Raw genomic sequence first — 27,582 nt, 5'->3', positions numbered from 1 at the left:
TGAGTGGTGGTCACTAACGAGTATGTAAGCGATAAACAAAACCGTTTTTTACGAAGTGGTCACTTATGGGAGGTGAAGGCTTACGAGAAGTGGTTGCTATGAGAGAGTTGACTGTATATTATTGATCACGCGAGTAATCACTCTTGCTCTTACACAAGTCTTCAGACTACGTATTTATATTGTCAGTTATTGGAGCGGTCTAATTACAAAAGTCAAGATGTCCGAGGGATCTTTCCTGTCGGATGTGCGTGCGTTAAAGGGGAGAAAAATCCGAGAGGATCTCATTGCAGGGGTACTCCCACATAGCTGTTGAAAAGGATCCCCAAAGGCCATGACTGTACCTATTCCAACAAGTTACTTTTCCGGCTTCCATCCCATGTGGTACGAAGGTGATTCAAACAGTGGTGCCAGCACATCCCTTTCACAAGTTTGGGAGTCTGGGATTAGGTTGGGTATTTAAACGAGTCAGTTCGTCCAAAACAAATAAACAAATAAAAACAAATTCCTCGTTTATTTTAAGCAGTTACAAATCAAATAATTGTATTCTTTTTTTCCTTTTAAATAGTTCACTTCCAAAAACTCAAGGGAACGTTATTTCGTTTTTGGGAAATCTGGAGTGGACAGTATCCTTTGTTGTCACAGAGGAAACACGAAACTAATAAAATTAGACAGATTTAAAACCTGCCAACCTCAAAAGGAATGATCAATTGCGAACATCAGTGGACAACGAAGTGAAGAAGGCCCCGGCTCAGTTGAGTTTCACCATGCACAACAGTAGTTTTGCATCTAGTAACCCGTAAAACAAAGGCTACATAGTCAGAGCGAAGGAACCATGGAATTAGTGCCTAATAATGTTTCACTGTCTAATTTCTATGTCACATTTTGTTATGCAAGGGATGGACAATGATATTTTTTTGAGGGGGAGGATTTCTGGCTTGTTTGTTTTCGACAACTAAATGCTTTCAATGAGAACTTTTCAGCTAGTTTGCAAGACTAGGTGCTTGGTTTCTCAGTCTGTGAAACCCACACTCCTAATCCCAATTACCAATATTATGCTCATAAAATCAATCTCTAAGTATCTCATAATAATTGCTTTCCTGCCCGTTTCTTTTATTGCATCGAAAAAAACTCTGCATGAGTTTCCTTTGACTAGTTTGCGAGAAATAATCCCCCTTAAAACATAATGGTCCTAAAATCGCTCTTCATGCATCTCTGATCATAGAATTTCTTGCAGAATCCTAAAGTGAAACACCACCCAGTTCCACATTGTGAGGGGGCCTGAGGGCAGCTCTGCTCAATTAGCCTTTTCACTCCTCAAGTTCAAAAGTGGAAATATCATTTAGAAAAACTGATTAACAGGCAACACCCTTTGTAAAGTCCTGTAAAAGGGCTTTCATTTGAGTGGTCACACTCGGTCGTTTCATCAACGCACAAAAAAGTTACAACCAAACTGCTTAACTTATAATTTGAACTCACTTAGTATAAAATGGAAGTACCAGTAGTGGCACTTTTGCATCAGCAGAAAACAAACCTCAGAATTTATGTATCCCAAGTTTTGAAGGCATCAGTCTACGTGCAGACACAGCACACCTTCACCACCCTACTTGCATTGATCAGATGGTGTTGAAAAAAAATCTATGTCTAATCAGTGTTTTAGAGGACCCTGTAAATAAATGCACCTTTGACAAACATACAATGCAAACCCTTAACTTCAAAACCCAGGAGGAGCAAGGCGGGGGGTGGGGGGGGGGGGTGGGTGAACCCCTCTGACCTGAAATATCTTTGTTTCTAACACACCTGCCTGGTTGAGTCTAACTTCAGAGTTCACAAGTTGCTGTAAAAACAACACTTGTGTTGACCAAAACTGCCAATAAAGAAAGGTACTGCAAAAATGTGCCATAATTATGAATTCATCCAGCTTTCATGGGGCCACTGAAAGTAAACTTACAGGAATGGACAGACTTAGTTTTTGGTTGGCATGTTCCTCATTGTACCACAGTTGGTTTAGAAAAGAAAGAATTGGCCATCAGAAATAGCACCGGGGTGGGCTGATCTGATCAAAATTTAAATCTACACGAATCCTACAAGTGAATTTGATGTTTTACTCTTTTTTTTTTTCAAAAACTCCACAGAAAAACGTGGCCATCTGAAAATATAATAACAATTACCTAAGAGTTGTGCAAAGCACTACATTCAACATAATACCCTTGATTCAGTTTAATGCTAAATTCAAAATTGTTGGTATTTTAATTATTGCAAAAAAAGGTTCCTATAAACAGCTGAGAGAGTTATGTTTGGGCCTCCTGGAATAAGTACAAATTATTTGTTGCAGCAACAGCTATAATGTTCTCTTGTGGATGCCAAGCGGTGTGAAGTATCTTATGACTAAAGTCCAAGCATTCTACTGTGATATCATCCTTCTTCCTCTTGCCTGTTACCGCGACACGCCGTGGCTTAAGGATCTGCCGTGGTTTACTAAACTCCCGCGATGCCTCAAGGCAAATATCTGTTTTATCGCTTCGGTCAAAGATGTGAAAAAAGTTGTTGTAGGAACCTGTCATTATGGACCTGAAAAAGACATCATTTGTTGCAATAAGGTGCTTTGTATCAAAGGTCTGTATTGAGAAAAATTTTTTGACCAACTTGGGCAGTCCACAGATGAGCATAAATAGGAGCCTTAGCTCTGCTGCTCAGTAATTCAGTATTCCAGATAACTTTCAAAATCAGAGAGTCAATGAAGAATTTTGAGGTGTCAATAGCTCTGGTTCTCCCTAAATCTTCTTAAGTTTGCCATTCCTGCGGTAATAAAATTCCAGTTCCCACGAGTCTCTCCTCGTGCCCACCCGCTGACAAAAAAGCTTTCAAGGAGTCTGCATACAAGATTGAAATTCGTACACAATGACTTTTACGCATTCAAAATCTCTCACACATCCGTTTTTAATTAAGTAAAATATCTAGCCAAGCCGCAGTACTCATTTATTTTGTTCATCTCAGCTCAGACTTGCCAGTTCATTTCAAAACTCAAAGGCATTTTTTTTTTAAAGTGACATGTCGCTCATTTTAAAAGGGACATCAGGTAAAATGGGATGCTGGGGTCAAGATACATTCATCCTAGTAAACCAATTTTTGCTTGTAGAGGCAATTATCAAGAGCATGGGGCCGCATTGCTTCCCATGGGCAAGTGTGCACAAACGGTTACTCAACAAGACTATTAAAAACGTTCACCCCTGCTAAAGGCACCTTACAACTCTTGTTGTAACTGACAGCAGATACAACCAAAAACCTCACAAACATCTTGAGGTAAAGCAAGATACACACAAGTGCAACATCAAATAGAATATTTAACTCACCCATCATTTCCATTCCAGACACATTCAAACTTGTCAAAGATGCAGTCATTTTCATACAGTGAACATAACTTGCTTCTAAGGTAGTCGTGCACATTGTAAACTTCCATTGGCTTGTTCTCCATGTTTAAGTCCCACACCTTCACTGTTAAGTAATCGCGTGTCAGCATGTATCTACCATTGTGACTAAACCGCACATCGGATATTGACGAAATGATTTCTGAAAAGAATGATCGAGCACCAGGATCCTCTGGTTCTTCAAACACTACCAAAAAAAAAACCCAACCAAAACGTATTGTTAGTAATAATTACTTTTTTGCTACTGTAAACACATGCCTAAGAAAAAACAGACGAGCAACATCATTGTAAACTGTTTTCATTTTAATTCCATAATGGGTGTGGGTTATGTTCAAGACAAGTGGAAAGGGTTTCTAAATTTGGCTTCTGAGAAACACATCAAGTGACTATTTGGGACCATTTCTATCTCTTCTACCAAACATGGAGGCCCAGTGGTAATTGTTGTCTAACAGTGTTCCAGCTCACTTTCAAAGGCAGGGAGTCAGTGAAGAATGCTAAGCTTCCCAAGTCTACCAATCAATTATTGGGCCAAGAATGATCCATGTACCCTCAATCCCTTATAAAGACATGGCACTGGGCTAAAGCATCTAAGTGTTAACAACTGCATCAAGCTGAGTGGAAGATGGGTGCCCGGGAAGTCCCAGGGGCCTCCACTGTGACTAGCCGGCCCCTAGACAGTAACTCGCTTCCATGGCTGGCAATCCCCACAACCCAGCCATGAGCCCCTACGCACACTTATCCAGACACCCATCCGGTGCATAAGCAGTGGAACAGAGGAAGCAAGGGGAAGGGGAGGGGGAGGGGGGAAAGGGGCAGAAAAACAGAGACAAACAAACCAGAAACTCCACAAAGTCCGTTACGCACCACCACGCTTAAACCGCTACTACAATGCGGTGCTCGGCACATGCGCTGACCACCTGATGAATGCCAGCTTTTCTTTGTTGTAAACTTAGTTAAATGGCATCTAACTGCATTTATCATGAAACATTTCAGTGAAAAGTTCATGCTATAACTTACTTTTAGTATGCCTATCACATAAAGCTGACTGCCTCATGTCGCAGAGCCTGACAGTTCCTTTGCTACTGCTGTATGCAAATGTGCTGCACTCTATTGGGTGAAATTCAGCAGCAGTGATTACTTCGGTGAGTTCTTCCATGTTTGCTGGCTTAATATCAACAATATCTGATGAGTAGTAAAGGTGGTTCAAACAAAAGGGTGACAATTTAACAAGTTAACAAAAAAAGTTCTTAAGAAATGCATTATAACATGTACATAAATGTCTTGATGCTTTTTACAACAAAAAGTCAGATTTAAATCAAAATTAAGAGAAAGAAGAGCTTTCGTGGGAAAGATAACTTTTCAAAGCCCTCTTAAAACCATCAACTGAGGTAAATGTTTTATAGCCTCTGGTAGCTCATTCCAGGTTGATGATAATCCCAGCTAACTTCTCAGCGTCAAATGGGGCGCGTTATTGTAATTCAACATTGATCACTTAAACCCGACCTAAGGACTCTAGCGAAGTTCTAACCAGATGTGCAGGACCTAAAGTTTTTTGTTGCTGGGCATGCAGCTTCTTGTGTTCGCTTGCACAAAGAGGCAAGTCAATTGCTGACTAAGTAAACATAACAACAACTTGACTTACAACTAAGCAAGCAAGATCTACGAATGTAGATTGCACGCAAGACAATTACAACTCGAATAATTATGTTTTACAGTACCGCCTGGAACTATTGACCCATAGGGACTAGGGCATACCTCGTCTTTACCGCGGGTAGTGGCCGCGCGTCCACCTAGGTGAAAACACGGTCGTTCCGCGGTGAAGACGAGGTACAGTGTGCCGCAGTAAATTTGCCGCGGGCGAAAAGACGAGGTGTGCTGCGGGAAAGAACAATGAGGACTGGCTGCATTTCTAAAATAAGCGTTAGCGTGAGTGAAGACATTTATACTGCAAGTGTTCGAGGTGCGAAGAATCGGTGCCTAATCGAAGGAGTAATTTGAAGTCAACATGGCGTTGGGTAGTTCGCGTAATAATTCAAATATTGAAATCCTGAATCTTTGCCTCGGCAAATGTTTGTATTCGGTCTTTTCAGAGATAATAAAAGTAACTACAACAATCCAACACTTAAAAGAAGCTTGTTACATGTATCTCCAAGGGTATGTTAAATACGCAGTGAAATACGTGTATGTTGATTTACCTGCTTTTCAAAACACTCAGTGTAAGTTTATGAAAGAGAGTTCGCTGAATTGTCATAAAAAATCTCTTTTTGAAAATTTAGTTTTCTTAATTTGTTCATTTCAATACAAGCGACGGGGCAAACGTCTTGTAAATTAACCGTAATTTGCATAGGAGTAAGTTTGACGTTTGTTTTGCACTCGTGGGAACTGCTGCTTCTGATTCGTCAGCTTTTTTTGTAAGTGTCCGACCAAACAGCTGCTAAAAATATCTCCTGAATTTTAGAGCAAGTTTGTGTTCTAAAAAATCGGATATTGAGAGGGAATATTATTCTTGTTGCAATGCCAAGTTCATTTTAAAAGAAAGAGGTTTAAAATAGACTGTAGACACAAGCAACAAAATTTGCGAAGTCGACACAAGGGTTTCAAGTTACAATAACATCGTCACGCGCGAACATGTTTTATAATCCGTAAATTTCGTGGGTCAGTTTTTTTTTCTTTTGCTTCTCCTAACTTAAAATTGAAATAACTTAGCAAAAAATACAAAGTAAACAGCGGATTAACATTCTGGAACACTGCCGTGTTGCATCAAACAGCTTGTCACGTCAGGAGTCCGAGTGACAATGACTGTATTCGGGCGCTGAGCGACACAAGACATGCCAAAATATTATTTGTTTTCAATTTATAAATGATTTAAAAGGTCCGGCAAACGGAACTCCACAGACTGTCTCGAAAATTTGCTTGTTTTTTCTTGGGCAAATCGCTTCGAAGCTTCGATAGTAAATATTGCGCATTGTCCACAAGAAGTCTTCAAATATTTTGGGTATACCGAGTTTTGAGATATTTAATCAGAATCTTCCTCAAAGGATTTTTCAAATATGGTCGGATACTTGAAAACGGATACTCATTTTCTTCAAATGGTTCAAGCCTTCAAGGGCCGAGAATCGTACGTGTATCGCACATGATCGTCATCCCTGGTTAATGTTCTTCGGTGCGATTTTGCCATTAGAAGCTGACGAACTAAAACACAAAGTAAAGGAGACAAAAGCGTATTCAAACTCTACCGCGTCTTTTCTTTACCGAGGTTTTACCTAGGTGAACTTTCCCGCGGCAACTTTGGAGCCATACCGCAACCGAACCGAGGAAAAAAAACATCCTACTGCGGGAATACAGAGGGAAACCCGCGAGTAGGTCCCGCGGCAACGACGTGGCAAATGGGTCTATAGTTCTAGGCGGTACTGTAGTTTAGCTAGGCGACAAGAGGAAATAGGAAGAGAGTTTTGCTCAAGTACACAAATCCAAAAGGACAACAATGCTGGAAACTAATTGTCAGTTATCTTTAAGAGAGCAGGCACACCTGTCAAAATATTGGAAGCAAGTTTTGCAGGATCACCGGTGAATTTAATTAAACGTATCTGAGATGCCAGATATCAGCAATTTTGATTGCTAATAGCCCTTTTCACGGTTAACTCTGCTCATTTAACTTACAATGTTATCCAACGTCGATGCGAGGCAATTTCGGGCTATTTTGCAGTTTTAGCCCGAAATTGCCTCGCATCGACGTTGGATAACATTGTAATGCAAATGAGAAAGATCAACTGTGAAAAGGGCTATTGTGGCTATTGGAATAATCAAATCACTGGTGAAAATGACTCACAGTAGAAAGCAAACATCGTGATAGTATCACTAATCGCTGCAATGAGCAGGTGATAACAGATTCTACTGAAAACAAAGGTAGAGGTACAAGCTGCGAACTACAATACATGTATGACTTCTGAGAAGGACAGAAGAAATTTAAAACAATTCCCTTCTCTACATGAATATTTGGTACTAACACAAGACAAAAAAGGATACTGTAACTCTGATCATTTATCCCAAGATGCCACAAGTTTATCCTCAAGTCATCTGCTGATAAATATGTCTCGTCATCACTGTTTAAAGATATAGAATTAATGTGGTAGGTATGTGCATTTGCATACACTCTTCTAGGACTCGCCTCAACAACCAGATCAGAGGGTTTAAATGTAGGGACACGGAGTGCTGTCACATCTTCTGGACTTCTTGGTACCCCCTGGTCATCCCGGAGGTTGAAGTTGCAAGGAGCAAAGCAACGTTCTGAAATTTTCCACAACTTGACTGTTTTATCTGCAATGGAAAAGAAAATTCACATCAACTTAAACCTGAAACACTTCCATTCTTTATTATGCATATATATTTTTTATAGAAATAATGAATGAAATAAATAGCATAATACACTATAAAGTATACAGACAACTTTCAGTGGAAAGGTTCACGTAAAAGTGAACAACCCCAGAACAACCAAGACCACACCCAGGGTTCTTGCCGTTAAACAAAAACAATCAAGAATTTCAGAAGATTAACATTAACCCATTAACGGCCGAGGCGCCCAAAACCGGCCGATAAAATTCGCACGTCCGCGCTAGGTTCCTGCCTCCCCTAGAAGGGATAATTTTGTCCTCTATTGTTCTAATTGTCTTTAGAAAAGACTGACCAATCAGAATCTATCGTCTGCGCATATATCTTTAGGTCTTAGGGGGGTCTAGACACAAAAAGGTTTTTGTCTTCCGAAAATATCAGATTTCAACGATAATGGCGGGCCACGCGCTTTACGCTTAAATATTCAAGACGCCAATTTCGCATTTTCCGAAGGAAAACACACCTTTTCAAAACGGTAAATCGAAAGAGGAACTTCTAAGGAATACTCGACAGTTTCAACAGCGGAAATCCAAGCATTAACGGCGAAGAAATTATGCTTCGAGGAAAATTTGTAGTTTTACCGAGGCGACGAGCTGGCGGACATCTCAAATCATTATTTTCGCCATGGACTTTCTTGGTGATGTTAGAGCGTTTCTCGCAATACAACTCACAAAGAATTACAGGTTTGATTGTGGATTTGTACTGAAATACTATTCTAATTGATCGATTCTTCGTATTCCGAACAGTTTTCGCAAAAGTTTTGAAAAACGTGCTCCGCACGGGTCGATAAATTCGCTTCAAAATTCACTCGCAATTGCTTCAAATCGCTTGCGAGTCGGTCGCCTCGCGGCAAAAATTATATGCGTTTTCTTGTAAGACCTATACAAAGACTTATTTGAATAAATGTTTTAATTAGGAAAGCTTTATTGCCTGTTTTTCTTTCTATTTTCATTGATGAAACGTGATAACTGCCTAATCTTGCGTAAACAAACACGTCTCCTCGAGAGCGGATCAAATTACTGCCATGTGACGCGAGGATCAAATTTCATCAAATTTTCGAAATTTTTACCTTCAGCTTTGTTTTTTGGGTAATCTTTAATTCGCAGGTAGGGTATTTTATTCGACAATTAGAAATTCTAGCTTTTCTAGACCAAAGGAGTGCTGGTTCTTTGACCCAGTAAGTTGTCAATTTTTACTGCACATTGGGTTAATTATTAACAATATGCTAATTTGTGAAAATGTCAAAAACACGTGGGCTGCAATGGGTTAAGGGCATTTTTTGGAAATTTTATCTGAAAATTCTGAAATACATTTTGAGTTTGTCCTTTTTATCCTGGTTGGTTCATCTTACCATATGAGCATCATTCGTAATTCCCGACTTACACTACATATTTTTGAGTGTTTTAGATTCAACATAATGATATTGGTGGACACCAAGCATTTCTATGCAGTTTCTGTAACTAACCACCGACTAGAGGAATTACTAAAAAAGATGAGTGCCAACAATATGTCTCTCTGTCTATAAGTTGAGTGGTTGTTAATCCATAGATCTTGGGTTGTTGTTATTATTATTATTTTTTTTTGGGCTTGTTTTTTTTTGTAAGAGGTGAGATCAAAATGATCAGTTAAGATCACTAAAAGGCAACTTTGAAAAAATTGACTTGACTGGGAATCAAACATCAAGAGTTGGGTTAATGGAGGTGAAAACTAACGAAGGTGATAATTTATGAGACACTTTAAGGGAATAAAATGTTGAAAACTTCCCTCAAATGACAAGATTATACAAACAAAGAAGGGTTCCTGTATCCAAACAATGTGACAGCTGCCAGCTTTACAATGACAAACATTATATTAGCTGACAGGCAAATGAAAGACATTTCACCACCCACTTCTAGCACTTGACAGTGTGAAATTATACAATTTATTTATGAGCTGGCTGAATTTTTACTTTGCTAAACATCTGGCTTTTAGTTTTGCAGGATGACTAATTACAGAATTTAGATGTCTTTGATTTCAATAAAAATTTAAAACTCTGCCAGCACTTTTCTATCAAATTTGATACCAATATATTAACAATCGCCTTTACCTGCGTAAATGCAATCAAGGGTTTTTACGGCCATTTACATAAATGTACAATATAATGAAAGGTCAAGCTAGGAAAGGGAAAGGCACTTGTATATATTCAACACAGGACGTCCATTAAAATATAACAAGCTGCTTAAATACAGCAATCATTCTATAAAAACATTTAGTGCTGTGATATAAATCGGCTACGTCCAAAAATTCGGCGTTTTTGATCTGCTATCAATTCAGCTTCTTACCGTTCGTTGACAGCAAAAAGTGCGATGCATTTCGACGTTTCAACCACTTGATCTTGTTGATTTTTTCCTCGATTTCCAAACTCTTTAAATAATCAAACTCCGGCTCGTGACTCTGGAAAGTGCTGTAGACATTGTACTCGCCGTAATGTTGTGATCCTTTCGGCTGCAGTGCAAAAACATTACGGACAGCAAATTAGCACATCGTGAAAGCGATCACTGACCGTTGATGATTCGAAACTCACCGCTTCTTCCTTCTGAAAAATAACAATCCTTCCTCCCTTGTCACCGGTAGCAAGTAGTTCACCATCGTGGTTAAATTCGACGGTGGAGACTATGTCGGCTGAAAGACAAGAAGATGTGTTGATAAGCGTAACTGTTTTTGGACAGCCTTTCAAGAAAATGTACAAATCTGGACAGATCTGTACTCCAGCTCGTATCCAAGAAACCTTCGATTGACGGACAAGATGGGCTTGCAATGAATTTTTTACCTTCTGTGAGGTCCTCATCTAACGTCCCTTTCACTTGCGAAAAGCACCACTGCACTTCTCCTCCATCTTCTGCAAACAAAATGTACCGGCGCGATGAAAATCGGAAAGACGGAGTACTACGATACGACGGGGCTGATAAGAGCACTTGGAATTTTCACGCGGGTAGATACTTACTTGCCATCGCATTAACGGCAAAATACACCCAAAATACGATACATAGATATCCTAGAAATAAATTTATCGCTATTGAGACACCAAAGTGATTTTTGAGGCCAGGATGGCCCTGGATTACAACCTCACATAGGTGTTACCGAACGAAATCCAACATGGATGCCGCTCCAGGTGAAGGTGTGACGTCAAAATGAAGAAAATATGAATATTCCCAGATTTGGAAATCGTCTCCAAATATGGAAAAGAAAACATTGGCGCCAAGCTTCAAATTCTTTTGGCGCGAGGGCCGCGCTTTGCCGGGAAACAAATGCGGGGCGCTGAAAAATTACAAAACGCATTCGAAAAGTATATACAACGGCAAAAGGATGGACAGGCCACGTGTATAGTTCATTTCACACAATGGTCCTTCACACGTCGGTGATGCTCTCGCTACACTATACACCCGCTCCAATTTTGCCTTTGACAATTGCATTACCCAGCAAGGAGCCTGTTCAACAGCTATTTAGTGAAAAAGAAAACTGGTGGTAACTACCTATTTTCAGATTTTTTAAAATACTCGAAAAGGGGCCGCGGCACTTATTCACTAAAGTTTTTGACTCTTATATTTTTAAATTTTTTTGAACTTTTTAATTTTTTTTTCCTGAAACGATAACAAGAGCTATAACAACAACATAGTCAAATTGTATATATCGCTGTCTCCCCCGCGGTTTGTTACCAATGAGTTATGCATTGGGGTGTTGACCCGATACTTTTCAAACGTCGCGCTATCGTCGTGCCAAATTCATCCTATATTGGCTAATTAAACGTCGTGCTTAACTAGGGCCGAACTCAATGTAATAATGTTTCCATCATCAAAACGTGTACACTGTTATAATGCAACAAATGCATATCGTCGTTGTATTGTCGACAAGACGATAGCACGACGATTGAACCGGGCCTAAACATCCTCTTACTTTGCAAAACGCGCTTGGAATGAGCGCCGCCGAGGGGTATGGCCCTTATAAAGGGCGGCGCTTACTAATAGTTTTGCTCTCCGGTACGGTGCTTTCTCGGGGCAGTGCTAATTAAATCGGGAGCGGCGTTTTTTCGAGAAATCTATGATGAGCGACAATCATGTTAAGAAAAAGTATACAACAATAACGGCATTTTTTTCCAGATTGAAAGTTAATTATCTCAGGAGTTGAAAGCAAGAGACCTCTGTTTATATGAATGCGACTTGCATTTTTACCAATGACAAACATATAATACCATTCTCTGTCATTCATTGTCACTGACAGAAACCTTTGTCAACAGGGAAATTTTATAAAGTATGAACCGCTTAAAAGTAACCGAGTAAAATTTTCTTCGTCTTTCTGAGATTTTTCAAGAGCCTCGCACAATGAAAGCTCCGCTATTGAGTTCGAGTGCAAAAGGTGACTTTATGATCTTCTTCAGTACTGCATTCTTGTCAGCATTGCCGTATAACACCTTACCCACGACCTTTGGCGGGATCCACGCTTACGTATTAAAGCAGCCTGCAGAACAGCCTTTTTTTGTTTTTTTTTTTTTGTTTTTCAGGCGAGCGGAGGCAAGCGCGGAATGCGAGCCTGGCACGCACGACTGGGAGGTCGCCCCTCCCGTCGCGCGTCACTCACGCTCCGCACTTTCCTCCACTTGCCTAAAAGACGCAAAAAAAAAAAAAAAAATGATAAAATCACGCCTGTTCTGCAGGCTAGTACTGGGATTTCCTCACGATGCTAAGAAACCTAAAATTCGGACCAGCACATTAATTTTCGCAAAGTTCGAGACACACTATTTCAGTAGGACCCGAAGAGGGACAATAAATACTATTTTGTTTTCCATGGAACTGAGAATCTGACTATTTTTCGCAATTCAACTTGTTGGAAAACGGGATTTACCCAGTACCACATGTTGTACATGAACTGTCTTAACATGGGACTAATACGGGGCTGGAAAACAACTGCAAATAGAAATAGAATTTTAGCGCCGCTTGAATAGGAAAAATGAAAGGGTTTACATACATCAATCCGCCCTCCCCCAACCTAGTTCTTTATGCTGTACTGCTATCGCGAACGGATCCAGCCAAGTCTGGAAAACAAGGGGAGTCCAAACGAATGAAGTTTGCCGTTTGTGAGGAGAAGAGGTCTGCATGGGAAGCTTTGAACATTACTAGTCAAACTGATAGAAAGAGAACTCGACGTCCGATGTTCAGAACAACTGAGAGCGCACTGAGCTACGACATGGCCCTAACCGATCGCATTAAACAACAGCTGGCACGACCGGGTGTTTCTACTGCGACATGCACAACATGGATGCCCGCGGACTTACCTGGTTTCTTCCCTTCGTCTTTCTCTTTATGCTTTGCGCCATTTCGCTTGTCCCCCTGTCCGTGCTTGACGCTGTGATAATGTCCTATATCTGCGAAATAACAGACGGGTTAGAATGTTTTACCTTTAACTAACGCTATTCCACACAGCCTATTACTCTGGACAATCACAACAGATGCAAACTACGTAATTAATGAACCAATAAACATGTAACCGGCGCCAAGCGCGGGAAAACTGCCGCGAGCAAGCAAGGTACGATCGGTTTTTACTTCTCATTGTTGAGAAACTGGTGCGAGTTTTGCTAACCAATCGCACAGCGTAGTAAAACCAAAGTGAACGCGAAATTGCTTACGGCACTCAATTGAAAACCGTTCTAACTTCACTTCCGTTTCCCTGACTATGTTTACTGCTTCAAAAGCATGTATACGTCACGAGATAAGTGTTGACCTGTGCTTCACGGACTGGCCTTGGTTTTACCTTTACGTCCTTTTCATTAGTAACCTTTGAGCATCTTTTAGCGCTAAGAGAGCTTAAGCAACGACGACGGCAACGGCAACGGCAACGGCAACGCCGCAAAACAATAAGTTTAATAAGCAAAAACAATCGCCCTGTACGTGCGTTTAAATTTTGTTACATTTCTTTGCCTTCTTTGCAAAACACTCTGCAACGTGAAATGACCAAATTCAAGGTTTTGTGCCGGAGAAAGTGAACCGGTGAATGTTTTATTTTCTTTCTCAACTCCACTCCTACCAATTTGGATAGTTTGCCGTTTCTCTAGCAGCCGTGAGCGAGTTGAAATATAAATGAGTCAGACATTTTCGTTATCGACAACAGACGCAAGAAATCTCAAGTGTTTCCAAGAAAGATGAATAATGATTAACTCTAATCTAAGGCAAATCTTTTTTTCTTTGAACGAAATTGTTCTTAGCCAAAAGCCAGTTGCTGTTCCGAAGTACTAGTTCAGGAGGTTAAAGTTACAGACAAATGAGTGTATTCTGTTAAAAAAGTGTATTCAATACAGTGATGACGGCTTTGTCAGGCAAGATGTTGATTCAGATGTAACCGGAATGGTCACTACCGGCTCATTCAAGGCATGACCACGCAAGGAATCGGGCCCAGGAGGGGCGCTTGAGCATACCAATCTATCTTGATACGTTCATTATCATTAAACGCAGTGGTTCTCGCCTTCTTTCGTAGTGGAGCATCCATCATTGGTCGTTGAGTTTGACTTAACGTCGACTTAAGGCGACAAACAAGCGGTCAAAAACTGAGAGATATCTTGTGCGCACATGATCGCACCCGCCACAAACACAGCACTGTGCTCACGCTATGTTCATCCCAAACAGCTCGGTAGCATTTTTGTAATCCGAAGCCTTTTTTCTTTTGAATCATACGTTAACGTCAAGAGCAATGGCAGTCCTGGTTAGCCGGTACACTTTTATAACGCGCCTTTGGCCCAAAGCGTGTAACGGGTTAAAATCGCCTGTAGTAAAAATACTTCGTTTTGTCGGCATATCGACTTAAACTCTAATATTTATTTTAAAACAGTTGTGCTACACAAATAAAACAAACTTGCAAAGTGCTGCAAAACTGCAAAATGCCTTTTTATACCGCTTACTGCAGTTTTTGTCAAAACACGCTTCTATAGACCTTGGGCCCGTTTCTCGATCAAAAGACCCGGTAACTTACCAGGCCCGATAAGTAGGTATGTATGTAAAACTTTATTTATAATTACGGAGAATCATCAGCTGAGCTAAAAGTTAAAGCTCAGGGCTGCAAATAACGGCCGGTCAACGGACAATGTCCGGACAAAATTGGGTATTGACCGGACAAATCCTTGTATTGCCGGACATCTTGTCCGGTCCTTTACCGACTCGTTCAGAGAAATTTTAATTCTTAACTATTTGATAATCACGACGGACAAAACTAATTCATGTTTCCAAAAGAAAACAAAACAAATATAAAACTAGACAAATTAGTGGTCGAGAAATTCCCGGTAGTCGCAAATTTCCACGATCTCATCAAGTCGTGTCGCGACCGCAAATCATCGTGTCTTCCGTTATTTTATTTACTTTAAGTGTTCCCAATTAGTAGAGGGTTTTACCTTTGGCTAGACACCATGATTGACTCTTAAATAAAGTGATTGATTTTTTTATTGATTGAATGATCGGAAAGCATCCTCACGAAGAATAATCTCGCTGCACCGAGAATACTCCACGTAGCATTTGTTACAAAGTGCGACAAGCAAACAAACCATACGTTCCTCAGTTCCGGCACACCCTGCAAAACATGCTTGGTTACTAAGCTTTCTGGTGATTTCATCACCCGGTGCAACTCAAAAATGGAGCATATAACACAAAAAGTGGGAGAATAAGGTTGTCTTAAAGGTATTCTAAATAGAAAAAAGTCAGCGAGCGCAACAGTTTTACTTGGAATAAGACGCCATACATTTAATACAATTACATACAGTGCTGATTTCAAAACCCTAAGACGATATGAATTAAAGTTAAGTGCTTCTTGTTTATGTTTACATTTCAGTTAACTTCTTTTTTCAAATTAATTAAGAGATCGATTGAACCCTTCAGCTTTCATATATTCCGCACATTTTACTTAAAGTTCAGTTGTAAAAATGATGTGGCGATTGCCAAAGAGTAATATTTAATTATAAGTGATTTTGCCAGATGCAAAGTAAAACGGACAATTGCGGTTGTATCTTGTGTAACCGTTCCACGTACTGAATGCGAGGCTGCTTCTGCAGTAAAAAGTAGTAAAACTATTAACTTGTACTTTTTATTGCCAAACCGACGTGGATTCAGTTGTTTTTTAGTTATAAAAGGATTACTGTGCAATTTGGGTTCACTATCGCAAGAGTTACGACTGTTAAAATTTGACCGGCCAAAAACGGGTGGTGTCCGAGCAAAAACATGTTTGACCGGACAACATAACCGGCGCTTGCCTGTTAGTTATTTGCAGCCCTGAAGCTAAAACTGATTACAACTGTTCTACCTGATTGTGGAAATCCTATATGTCAGATACCTTCTTGAGAAGTCGTTAAAAGTGCCCAATAGAGCCCGCGTGTAAGAGGATAAGTGTATTTGGTAATAAATACTTATAAACATAAATCAATTTTTGTTAGCTTTGAATACTAAATTTTAAAATTTTATAATTCTATGAAAACATTGGCCAAGTGCCATGTCTGTAAACACTGGGTAATCAGCGAAAAACATTTAAAATATATACTTATCGGGGCCGGTAAGTTACCGGGACTTTCGAGAAACTGGCCCCTTATTCCAAAATGGCTAATATTTTAAATAAGATTCATCATCATCATCATCATCATCATCATTGTCATCATCATCATCATGTCCTTCATTTGTACACGATAAAATTTAAATCAGAATGCTTGTCGGGCCGCGTAATATACAAAAAAAAAAATTAAAATTAGTTGCAATATACAAGTACAATCAATCACCTAAGATAATTTTCAATGCCTGTACAATGCACATAAAATTTAGAATGAATATAGATTGAATAACCTATGAGTTAGTGATTGTCAGAACTTAAAACATAATAATCAATAGCACTTAAGTTGTAGTCATCAGGTCTGGGACTGAACTGACTGCGCACTTAAGTCAAGTTCTTTAACATACTTGTCCTTCTTCACCGTTTCGAAAGAAAGTCGTGAATAGGCCTTATCACGGTTTTCGATGCCATTTTGATGAGTAGGCAAACAGGCGTGAAATAACAGTGTTTGTATGGAAATCCGATGTCAAATAATTTTCATAAAACATCGCTTCTGAAAAATTCATGAATTGGAAACTTTTGGCACTGGGAAAAAGATTTTTAGAAAAAAATTTAGAGGGATGTAACTGTGCCAGAAAGCGTCCAGTCGTGTTTTGAATTTTCCATACATTTGTCTGTAAAGTGAACCATCTGCGAACTGCTCTAAAAATAGCTCGCGGGAAAAAAATACAGGGAAATGTATGGAAAGTTCAAAACAGGACTGGACGCCAGTCTGGCACAGCTACATCCCTCCAAATTTTTTCTTAAAATCCTTTTCCTAGCGCCAAAAGTTTCCAATTCATGAATTTTTCAGAAGCGATGTTTTATGAAAATAATTTGACATCGGATTTCCATACAAACACTGTTATTTCGAGCCTGTTTGCCTACTCGTCAAAATGGCGTCGAAAACCGTGATAAGGCCTATTGGGAACCCATAGAATGAATGTCAAACAGCATTCCATAAAATGGCAACCCAAAGCCCCAAAGCCATTGCTGGTTGTTGGTATTTAAATTAGCCTTCTTGCCTCGTACTTAAGCTCAAAAATCAAAAGAATATTTTACCTTGAACGAGGCAAGAAGGGCTAATTTGACAAACGAAAGAATATCAAAATGGGGGCCATTTTGGAAAAACGTTTATGTCACGCAAAACTTGCTTCATGCATGCGTGACGTATTTTACAACAACCCGTAACACAAACTGACATCGACAAGACTACAAGTCATCGTATTCAAACACTTATGCGTTTACTTCTTGTTGAGATGAAATAGGTTTGTTATTGTGTCCGGCTATTGTCAATTTTATTTTTATTTGTTGTTAGCGTGAATAACACATGATAACGATACGGGTTTTATACACCGTATGCATTGTCGTCATGGATGTTTGCTGTTTACGATTAAGCTTCAAACAAAAACACTTATTTGATCACCTAAAAAGAAATTTTACAATAAATGCTATATAAGCTTATATACGTGTACAATTATGAATTTAGCGCCTGTTTAGTAGACGAAATAGAAGATGTTTACAATTGAAATGCCAAACACCGCGCAGTGTGCCTTATTAAAATTGAAAATAGCAGCTTCGTGGAAATCAATGATTTAGTTTGTTTGGAATTTAGCCCACCGTTATACGTAGAAAATATCGTTCTGTGGATCTTTTTAATCCCAGCTTTTAGATGTGGGACCACGTCTCGACAACGTAAACGATACAAAAAGGTGAGCGCACGTCACGTGTGTCGAAAAATCAGTAAAGGCGATTAATTGTGCCACCTATAATACGTGAGTGCAACCTTTTGTTTGGCGAGTATCTTTGTACCAGATGTGATAGAAGGCACGAAACTAAGTGCTATGTGTAAAAGATTAATGAAACATGACAATCAAAGAGACGAATCAGAGAAATCATTGCGAAATATTTCCGATTTACAAAGTTTCGAATACGCACAGCATGATACGCAAATGTACACACACAAATGTACTGTACATGTTTCAATCGGCTTTCGTTTGAAATTTTCCACAGCCAATCCACTTATAATTTCTCACTCCATTAATAAATTTCAAGCAGACTCCATTAGCGACAAGCGAAATTCGAACCCCGCTCTTCAATATTAAACCTGTGAAAATGTAAACAGGGTATAACTACTGTTTCACAAAAATTACCCTACAACTGTACACGGCTATGATCAAAAGAATAATAAAAAGCTTGCTCACGGTGGAGTTTATCTTTTAGGACTTGCATGGCTCCCAGGACGTCAATCCTTCACGACTGAGAAAATTGTAATGCGTTGAATCATTTGAAGTTGAAAATTTCTCTCGCTTGCTAAATGCAAATGATCAAATGAGCTGGCGGATCAGATTAGTTGCTGAGGACCTGGAACCGATTTCTTATCTGACAAGAAAGTCAAGATGGCGACCGCTCAGGTTGGGCTTGGCAATGAGACTCTATAATCGTTTGTTTATCTGTTTCGGCGCGACTTTTTATCAGAGAACATCACTGGCCTGTTAAATAGAGGTCGATGCTGCCTCTTGTTAAAATGAATTGTTTATGATGTCTTTTTTAGGTACAGAATGATGACGCTTCAAGACGAAATGTCAAAGTTTACGTTCAAAGAGACTACTCGCGCGGAACTGCTTGTCGCTTTCAAACCAAGTTTCCACCCGAATTAGAAGGAAAGGTAAGATTTAAACAAAGTTGCGAATTCAATGCAAAATGCTTGTTACTAAAGCGTATGCGTCGTTTGTTGGTGTCCTAGATGAAGGAGGTTAAGTTAAACTTTTGTTAACGATTGGTGTCGATCGATTGATCGCGTTTGTAATTTGCAAATTTTGTATCAGAAGCATATAACCCCCCTAATCACCCACCAAAGCAGCTACACCAGAAGCTGTCCTTGTCACAGTTTAATGGGGCTGCTTACTGTTTTATTGTGTTGATTCGTCCAAGATATAAGAAATCCAGTTTTTTTATTCCTTCAATTCAAGTTAAGCTTACATGTAAGCTTCAAAAAGAGTTCTGAAATTATGTGTGGTATGGTGTGGGTGTTTCTATGAGTAAACAAAGTCCATTCTTACTAGAGGCTGATACGTTATGCCGGCTTTATACTGAAGTTTTTTTTTTCTTTTCTTTTTAGTTTGGTTTTTTGTTGTTGTTGTTTTTTGATTTTGTACTTTTTCTGTAGTTGGAGTATTTGACATTAAATGCCAACATATTACCATCAAATATATATTTTTGGAAATAATATTGTTATTTTACAGCATCGAAGTCAGTGAATCATATTACAGTCAACTCTCTCATAGTGACCACTCCTCGTAAGCGACCACCTCCGGAAAGCGACCACTTCGTAAACAACCGTTTTGTTCCTCAGTTAAATACTGTTTCAAGGGCTCTCTCATATGCGACCACCACTCAAATTTCTTAAGGGACTGCGACCACTTTTTTGGCCACAAATTACGCATATTTTGTTTTCTGTTTCCGGTAAGCGACCACCCAACATAATCACATATGATCGTTAGTAAATCATTACTCAGAAGTGACAAAAGTTCAATTTTTAACGATGCTATCCCGGACTGCTGACAGATAATAACAGTTTACAGAGATGGCTATAGTTAGATTTGTAGGTAAACGGGAATATTGTTGTTACAGTGATCTGTTCGAAAACAAGTGCTAAAATACAATGAATTAAGCATTGCATTGCTTTTTTTTTATTGTTTGTTTGTTTGTTTAGCATTATAGTTTCTTAATTATCTCTAAAAAATGTGTGGGTTACCCCCAATTTTCTTTTTGGATTCCAACAGTCCTCGCTAAGATCTGCTTTTCCCACAAAACTGCGCAAAAATACCTCTGTATTAGAAGGCACCATCCTTAATCAACTTACCAGTAAGTTGAATTGAAGGAATAAAAAAACTGGATTTCTTATATCTTGAACGAATCAACACAATAAAACAGTAAGCAGCCCCATTAAACTGTGACAAGGACAGCTTCTGGCGTAGCTGCTTTGGTGGGTGATTAGGGGGGTTATATGCTTCTGTTGCAAAATTTGCAAATTACAAACGCGATCAATCGATCGACATGCACCAATCGTTAACTAAAGTTTAACCTCCTTCATCTAGGACACCAGCAAACGACGCATACGCTTTAGTAACAAGCATTTTGCATTGAATTCGTAACTTGTTTGTTTATTTAACCACACACGTTACAAAAAAAGCACAATAAGAGTACAAAAAATGTATACATATAACAGAGAAAGTGGTGAGGAAACCATAGGAGAAACCATCATCAAATTGAAGCTTCATTGCAGTATATCTGAAAAATGCATGGTTACCCCCAATTTTCTTTTTAAATACCAAGAGCACTTGGAAGTTCTACTTTCCCTGTATAATTTTAAACCACGCAAAAATATCCCCATATTAGTAGGCACCACCCATAGGAAACCCAAATATCTGAAGATGCGCAGAACCTATGTGCAGTAACAAAAGTAGGCACCGTCCTTAAATCAAACTTTTGGGGAGTGATCAATTTTTTGCATGGTTTTAAAATGTTCACTTTCATACGATGTATACCAAAGAATACTGGTGATTCCAAGGAGCATAATACTCACTTGAGATGCAATAATAGTATCAAACCTGATTGAAAATAGAGGTGGGGGAAGGGGGGAGGCACTTTTATAGAAATATGACATAATAGATATTTGTCCAGCCAAAAATGTGTTGTGTCTGAGCAAAAATTGGTGTGATCAGGAAATTATTTCAAGCCCTGACATGCACAATCAGAATTTTCACATTTAGACATGTATGCCATTCATACAAACAAATTGGCCTGATTTTGTCAACCCTTTAAATTTCAAGTGTACAAATTTGTGTGTTTTACAGAGCTACTGCCTTCAAGATTGGCCACATTCTCAAATACAGAAACCTGGTCATTATGGCCTGTTTATAGTGTCAACCAGTATGTGTTGAGGCTTTAAGAGCCAATAAACTGAGGATAACCCCTATTTGCTGTTCCATATCAACATTTGTTTTCAAGCATTACCAAAAATGCCTGTTTTATGTGTCCCGGAGCAAAGCTAAAAAACACACATCTTTGCTTGCAATTCTTTAAAATCTTATTTTGAAAACAAAATTCCCTAATGATGGAAAACCTTAATCTCTTGACTAAGCATTTTGTCTCTAGGTTAGCCTCTCACATCTATGGTGAGTCATGCATCAGCCATTTGATTAGAGCCACTTTTGAAAGTGAAATGGAAGTCCCTATGTATCAATTATTTTGAATTTTTTTTTTGTACATGTAAGTGTTGAATCACCCGGTCCTAAGTGGCAAAATATCATTATCTATACTCATTGTGTTCTTTGCAACTCAAATCTTGTGCAAATTTCCTTGGTAGGTCCAAGAATCCATTCACAGTCTAACAGCCATGATTCAATAAAGAACACTTTTGGCATCCCAGTTGCTGTAAAATTATCTCTCACCCCTTTTTTTCATTCAGAGGTTTGTCTCTACCCTCCTTTCCAGCTTAATGATGCCAGCCTGGAAGCTTCTGCAGTAACAAATGGCTCAAAAACACACTTATTAAAATTGAGCACTTACCAATTGGAGCTTGAATGTGCTCACTAACAAATCAACAACGGTTGAAATTGGTGACATCACACAAAACTTGAGTCCTCTGTATTTTAGAGCAACAAACATTTCTAGGGGGAGTTTCATGAAGGACAACCAAATCCCTTTTGGTCATCTGCATCCAGAAAATTGCCGAAAGAGTCCAAGGAATTTGCCAGTTAAAGGGTTAAAGTTTATTTAAGCCAATTGAATTTACATCCATGAGCCCTTGAAACAAACTTAACAGTGGAAATCCATTGGCTGATTCATTAGTAATTCTTGCAATAATTATTAGAGATCAGTGTTTCATACCTTTGGCACAAGACTCCAGGATAGTAAATTATGCATTATTAATATTTCATTTTTTATTGTGTGCTTGAGTTTGAATTTCCAAATATGTTTGCTTGGTAAATTGTTGGAGGAACATCTAGGGTAGAATGCTTAATGTGAAGATTACAAGACTTTTGTTAAGATTCTGAACACGCTGGTAAGAGATTAGTGCACCTGGCCAAGCTCATTAATCCTTTAACCCCGAATATCAAAGAACAAATTTTCCTATCTTGTCCCCATACTTTTCTTATAAAAGTACTGGCCAGGGGAGAAGTTGTTAAAATATCAAGAAAATTCATCTTGGGTGATCATAATTAATTCTCATGACCTCAGGAGTTAAATAAGCATTGATTTTACAAGGAGAAATTTGATGCTGATCACTGTTAGGGCTTAAAGGGTTAACTTGGACGTGTTATTTCTTTCACAGAAAAAGTTGTTCAAGGAATTAAAGAGAGCCGGGTGAAGTTGTGTTTGCAGACAGTCGATTTGCCTGCTGGCTGGCCCTTCAGTAATGAAACCCTTAGTGTATTATTTATAGTGGATGTAATTTGTTCTTTTAGCTTGAGCGAAGCCAGTTTGAACAGACAGTAAACCACATAAATGGCATCTTTGATGAAGCTGAGAGAGTTGGCCCACGGACATACCTTGAAGGATGTCTGGGTTGTGTCACTGCCTATCTAATTTTCACATGCATACAGACGCAGTATAACAAGGTATAGTCACACACTGTACATGTAACTTGTGGGCAGAAGTCACTTGATCCTTTAAAGTGCTGACTTGCCGGAGAAAGCTCTGCAAAGAACTGTTTGGTTCTTAACCCCCGACCCCCCCCCCCCCCCCAACACACACACACACACACACTTATTATCTCTCTGTCTCTCCCTCTTTCCCTGGAGAAGCGAGCTTGATATTTGCATATAAAGTAGAACCCCACTAATTCAAACTCCGAAGGGAAACCAAATATAGTTTGAGTTAGCAGTGGGTCAAGTCAGCAGAATGGATGCTGAATTGCAAGCATCTTGTTAATAATTAAAGAATATACTGCTGTATTATGGTTTCATTATTCTTTCACAATTACGAGTCACTTTGGTGCTGCAATAATTCTGTATTATAAGAGCCTTTTCATAAGAACATTTAGGTTGGGAATTTTAGCCAAAATTTAAGGACAAACCAAAGGCTGAGATCTAAATAAGGAGGTTTCCATGCATGTATATCGCAATCATGTTATCAATAAAGATTAAAGATTTCAACACGTCAATCAGCTGTGTTCTCTTACCTGACCGATATTTTGGGGTTACTGACTGACATTTTGAATAATAATAATAATAATAATAATAATAATAATAATAATAATAATAATAATAATAATAGTAATAATAATAATAATGTTTGTGTTCAATTGCAGTGTCTAAAGAGACTAGCAGAGTATATAAATGAACAGAACCAAAGTGTTTTTGTTCCAAGAGGACTGATGATTACTAACCCAATGGACAGAGGCCTAAGAGTTGTATCCTTTTAGTTCATATCAAACAGGGGCACCCAAAAGTTCATTTCCGTGTATATCTATTTGAATGGCCTTAATTGCATCAGAGATTCAGATTTTTAGTCGACCAAAACTAATGTTCCACTTGTGTAAAGAACAAGCTACAGTTTTCTTTGGCAAATCGTCAGCTCAATATTTTGTAATGGTGGAAAAGTAATATTCCTTTCGTTTTTGAAGGGGCAAATACTGTATACCGACTTATTAAAAATGTGAAAAAAAAAATGCCAGCTACAAACACACATACACTGTACATGTAGTATTTGTATGAAACCAACATCAGCTTGTAAATTCAGGAGATAAAATTCTGTTTCCTAAAACTTTCTGCAACTTAAATTTTCAGCAAGCATCCAAACAGGTCAATATTTGGTTTTGCTAAAATAATTATGTCTTTAAAAGTGCAGAAGACGATCTCGGAACACAGGAGACAAGATATGAAGTATTTTGATAAATTTTCTGGTTGGGTGCCTGCCCCTGGTGAAATGGCTCACTCTGAGTGATATACTGAATATCTTTGCCACTCAGTAAAACGAATCCCTGAATGGTCCCCCAGTCTGGGAGGAGGCCTTTTTACCACACAAAAACAATCATTGGCTGCACATTTAAAAGGTTTGCTCCCAACATGATGCCATCAAAAATGACAAGTAAAATTGACCATAACATCAACAAATGTTGGAGGTGAGGGGTGCATTTTGCATATACCAATATAAATACATTACGGTCTGGGGGGAGGGGAGGGTAGAGATATGATGATGATTATGATGATGATGATGATGATGATGATGATGATGATGATGATGATGATGATGATGATGATGATGATGATGATGATGACAATGAAAGTGCCCTCCTTTGGGACTCAGAGGGACATTTCACAACATGGAACTGGAAAAGCCCATTGGAGCTGACTGTTAACTGACCATTTCCAAATAATTTGAATTACCATCTTCTGATTGGCAGAGTGGCTTTCATTGTACCTGGAATGTTCTCGCCATTGGTGAGGCCCTGTTAGGGGTCTTAACCCTTTAACCCCTAATATCATTGAGCAAATTCTCCTATCTTGTCCCAATACTTTTCTTATGAAAGTACTGGGGAGAAATTATTAAAATATCAAGAAAATTCACCTTGGGTGATCATTTCCTTAATTCTCATGACCTCAGGGGATTAAGTAAGCACTGATATTACCAGGAGAAATTTGATGCTGATCACTGTTAAGGGAAAGAAATAACTCACAAAGTACATGTAATTTCAGGGTTAAGGGGTGATTATCAAGAAAGTTCACACCGTGTCTGAACTGCAGATCAATTTTAGGGCTTTTGGATGTTGGCTCATGGGTATTTTTTCGGTTAAAACAATTATGGCTTCATTTGTACCCTCTTGTAACTTTTAGATTTGGCTGCCTAGGGTTGAAACTATACTCTGTTTTTACTTTTGATTGTTACTAACTTACAGGAGTAACAACTTAAAATCCGTGACGAGATTCTGCACTGTTTTTCTGTCCTTGCCAAACATACTGTTAAGTATTCCTGTTTTAATCAGGTACTTTCTTTAACAGTTTATCTCAGATTGAAATTGTGATAGTAAACCCAACAGATCAAAGGTGACTGCTGACGTCTGGCTGTGTATGCCTATATATTGTACATAACATATTAATGACAATGCAATGTAGTAGGGGACTCACTGTGCCCGATTCTAGTGATGCACAGTAGAGTTAAGTCGTCAGAAACAGGTTGTTCATTGGAGACTAATACAAGATCAAACGAGTTTATTAAGGGCGGAATCAAAAAAGGTTTACTGCAGTTTCTGTTTCTCTTGCTCAAAACCGTTTCACCTCTAATCTTAGCTACAGTTTAAGAGAAATCAAAACTAGAAACGTAGGGCAAGAGTAATATGCAGGAATTCTTCTTTGAACAGTTGAAGTTCTTGTCATGATTACGTATAACACCTGGCCCAAAGGAACAAAACACCTACGTACGTTAACGTATACTGCTCTCCCCTTCCATCCACCCTCGATGTTGAGCCAAACAATGTTTGTTGTTGTGCGTCGTGGTTATCACAGTGAGGAATGGCCCAAGGGAAAGTGTTACAACTAACCTAACTAGGATTGTAGGTCCAGGGGCGCCTTTCAATTCAGCCAAAGTTTTCGTTTTCAACCGATTGAAATGCAAATTGACGCGTGGATTAAAAAGAAATTTCCCGGAACAAACTGACAACCTTCGGAGGTACATGTACACTACCTCTTGAAACTATTAGTGCACAAGTACGCGGTAAAACCTCGCCTTTGTCCATGCTGATTGGCGCGAATTCACTGCGGTGGAACGAAAACCACAGACGCGTCATAGCCGAAAACGGAAAGACGAGGCGCATAGACGCGGTAATACCTCGGTATGGGCACAATAGTAATCAATTACTATGGTTTACAGCATTGTTTGGTTTTATCTCAACTCCATTTTTTCCATTCCAACTAGTCAGGACGGAAATTACCGTTCCATTTACACAAAATTTCCACTATCACTTTGTGGTCTTTTGACGCCATCATTGGCCCATCGCGTAAATTTTTTGATCTACCAGAGAGCGATGACCAGAGAGATTGCTAGTTTAGAACGATGTGAAGTATATGAAATTATTCATGGAAAAAAAAACTACTTTCGATTTGACAGGGAAAGTTTCCTGAATTTCTAATCGAAAGTTTTGGCTGAATGGAAAGCGCGCCTGGTTTCTATTTAATAATATTTGTCTTGATAAAAGTAGTTTTACTGCTGATTTTTATTAAGTCACAGTGCAGTTGAAGAAGCCACAGTGAAAATGCATAGCATAAATGATTTACAAGTACTTTAATATATACACGTAGTATATACCACACATGGGAATAATGCTTTATGTAGGTTATGATCGTTATTATAAGCTACTAAACGCTTGGTATCCTTTGCTACTCGTCTCGGAGCGGAACAAACTGGCCTCCCGCTTTGTTACTGTTACTGGAGAATTCAGTTTTTCCCTTAAGCAGGGCCTTTGAAACAAACAGCACCTGCTAAAATATCACAAAGTTCGGCTTGGCAGTGTTTACTGCTAAGGCATTGACACTGTTGTTGTAATGAACCTTTTTCGCATTTTTCTGGGTTCCATGCACGCGAAACGTCGATCATCCGCATGTAACTATCTGCCTATTTGTCAAGAAATAAAACAACTTTTTTCGGCGCTGGATATTAATTAACCTGTGTGGTATATACCTGAACAATAATTATTAACCTCAGTTTCATTGAAAAGTAGTGGATATGTATCTGACTTATCTGGCTGCCTAATGAGGCGCCGCAATCGTCCTCCTAAGTTCACTTCCCTGGATGAACTATTAAAATGATCCAAAATTTCCTCCTATCTTGGATTTTGAGCCTGCTTCGAGCAACTGACCTCAGAAGAGTTGTGCCAGAACCAAAATTTACTGAGAAACCTTTTTGTGTTATTTTGACAATCTTGCGACGTTCTTTAGGTTTATGATCATCTTTTAGTTATTTTTTTAAAGAAAATATTTATGTTCTGACTTAAAAAGTAATCACCAGCTCATTTCTCACGGACAAAGTGACCTGATGAGATGCGTTTCACTCTCATTATTTTCACGTATCAAAAATTAATGAACAAAAGATGTAAAGATGTCTTGGTATTAACACAAATGAAACTTGATAAGGTTGTAACAAATATCGTAGACAGTAAAATTAATTTTCTTCTTGA

The 27,582-nt window shown here is 38.9% G+C and overlaps 2 protein-coding genes across 4 annotated transcripts; one reads left to right on the top strand and one right to left on the bottom strand.

Moving 5' to 3' along the window:
- Nucleotides 1-492: 492 nt before the first annotated feature.
- LOC146462363 (serine/threonine-protein phosphatase 2A 55 kDa regulatory subunit B beta isoform-like) lies at nt 493-18,744 on the bottom strand. Of its 2 annotated transcripts, XM_085085872.1 has the most exons (9): nt 18,608-18,744; nt 13,123-13,212; nt 10,624-10,692; nt 10,378-10,475; nt 10,136-10,298; nt 7,452-7,742; nt 4,443-4,607; nt 3,351-3,612; nt 493-2,568 (listed from the first exon to the last, which is right to left on the bottom strand). In XM_085085872.1, exons 1-9 carry the CDS (start codon nt 18,633-18,635, stop codon nt 2,289-2,291), a joined length of 1,446 nt encoding a protein of 481 aa, XP_084941998.1. In that variant the 5' UTR covers nt 18,636-18,744; the 3' UTR covers nt 493-2,288. The 2 variants fall into 2 exon arrangements, with proteins under 2 accessions (XP_084941998.1, XP_084941999.1); XM_085085873.1 differs by lacking the exons at nt 13,123-13,212; nt 18,608-18,744 and adding an exon at nt 10,798-10,979.
- On the top strand, nt 18,678-27,582 carry LOC146462362 (golgin subfamily A member 7-like). Of its 2 annotated transcripts, XR_014857180.1 has the most exons (6): nt 18,678-18,817; nt 18,958-19,071; nt 22,877-23,029; nt 23,722-23,823; nt 25,422-25,619; nt 25,771-26,269. XR_014857180.1 is itself a non-coding variant. In XM_085085911.1 (5 exons), the coding sequence occupies exons 1-5, from the start codon at nt 18,803-18,805 to the stop codon at nt 25,458-25,460; spliced, it is 423 nt and encodes a 140-aa protein (XP_084942037.1). In that variant the 5' UTR covers nt 18,678-18,802; the 3' UTR covers nt 25,461-27,582. The 2 variants fall into 2 exon arrangements, 1 of the variants encoding a protein (XP_084942037.1); XM_085085911.1 differs by having other exon boundaries at nt 25,422-27,582.

Source organism: Pavona decussata, unplaced genomic scaffold (assembly GCF_977016875.1).
Source record: "Pavona decussata unplaced genomic scaffold, jaPavDecu1.1 SCAFFOLD_190, whole genome shotgun sequence".
In the NCBI taxonomy this organism is placed as follows: Eukaryota; Metazoa; Cnidaria; class Anthozoa; order Scleractinia; family Agariciidae; genus Pavona; species Pavona decussata.
Note: the sequence above shows the minus strand (reverse complement) of the source record. Positions and strands in the feature narration are given on the sequence as shown.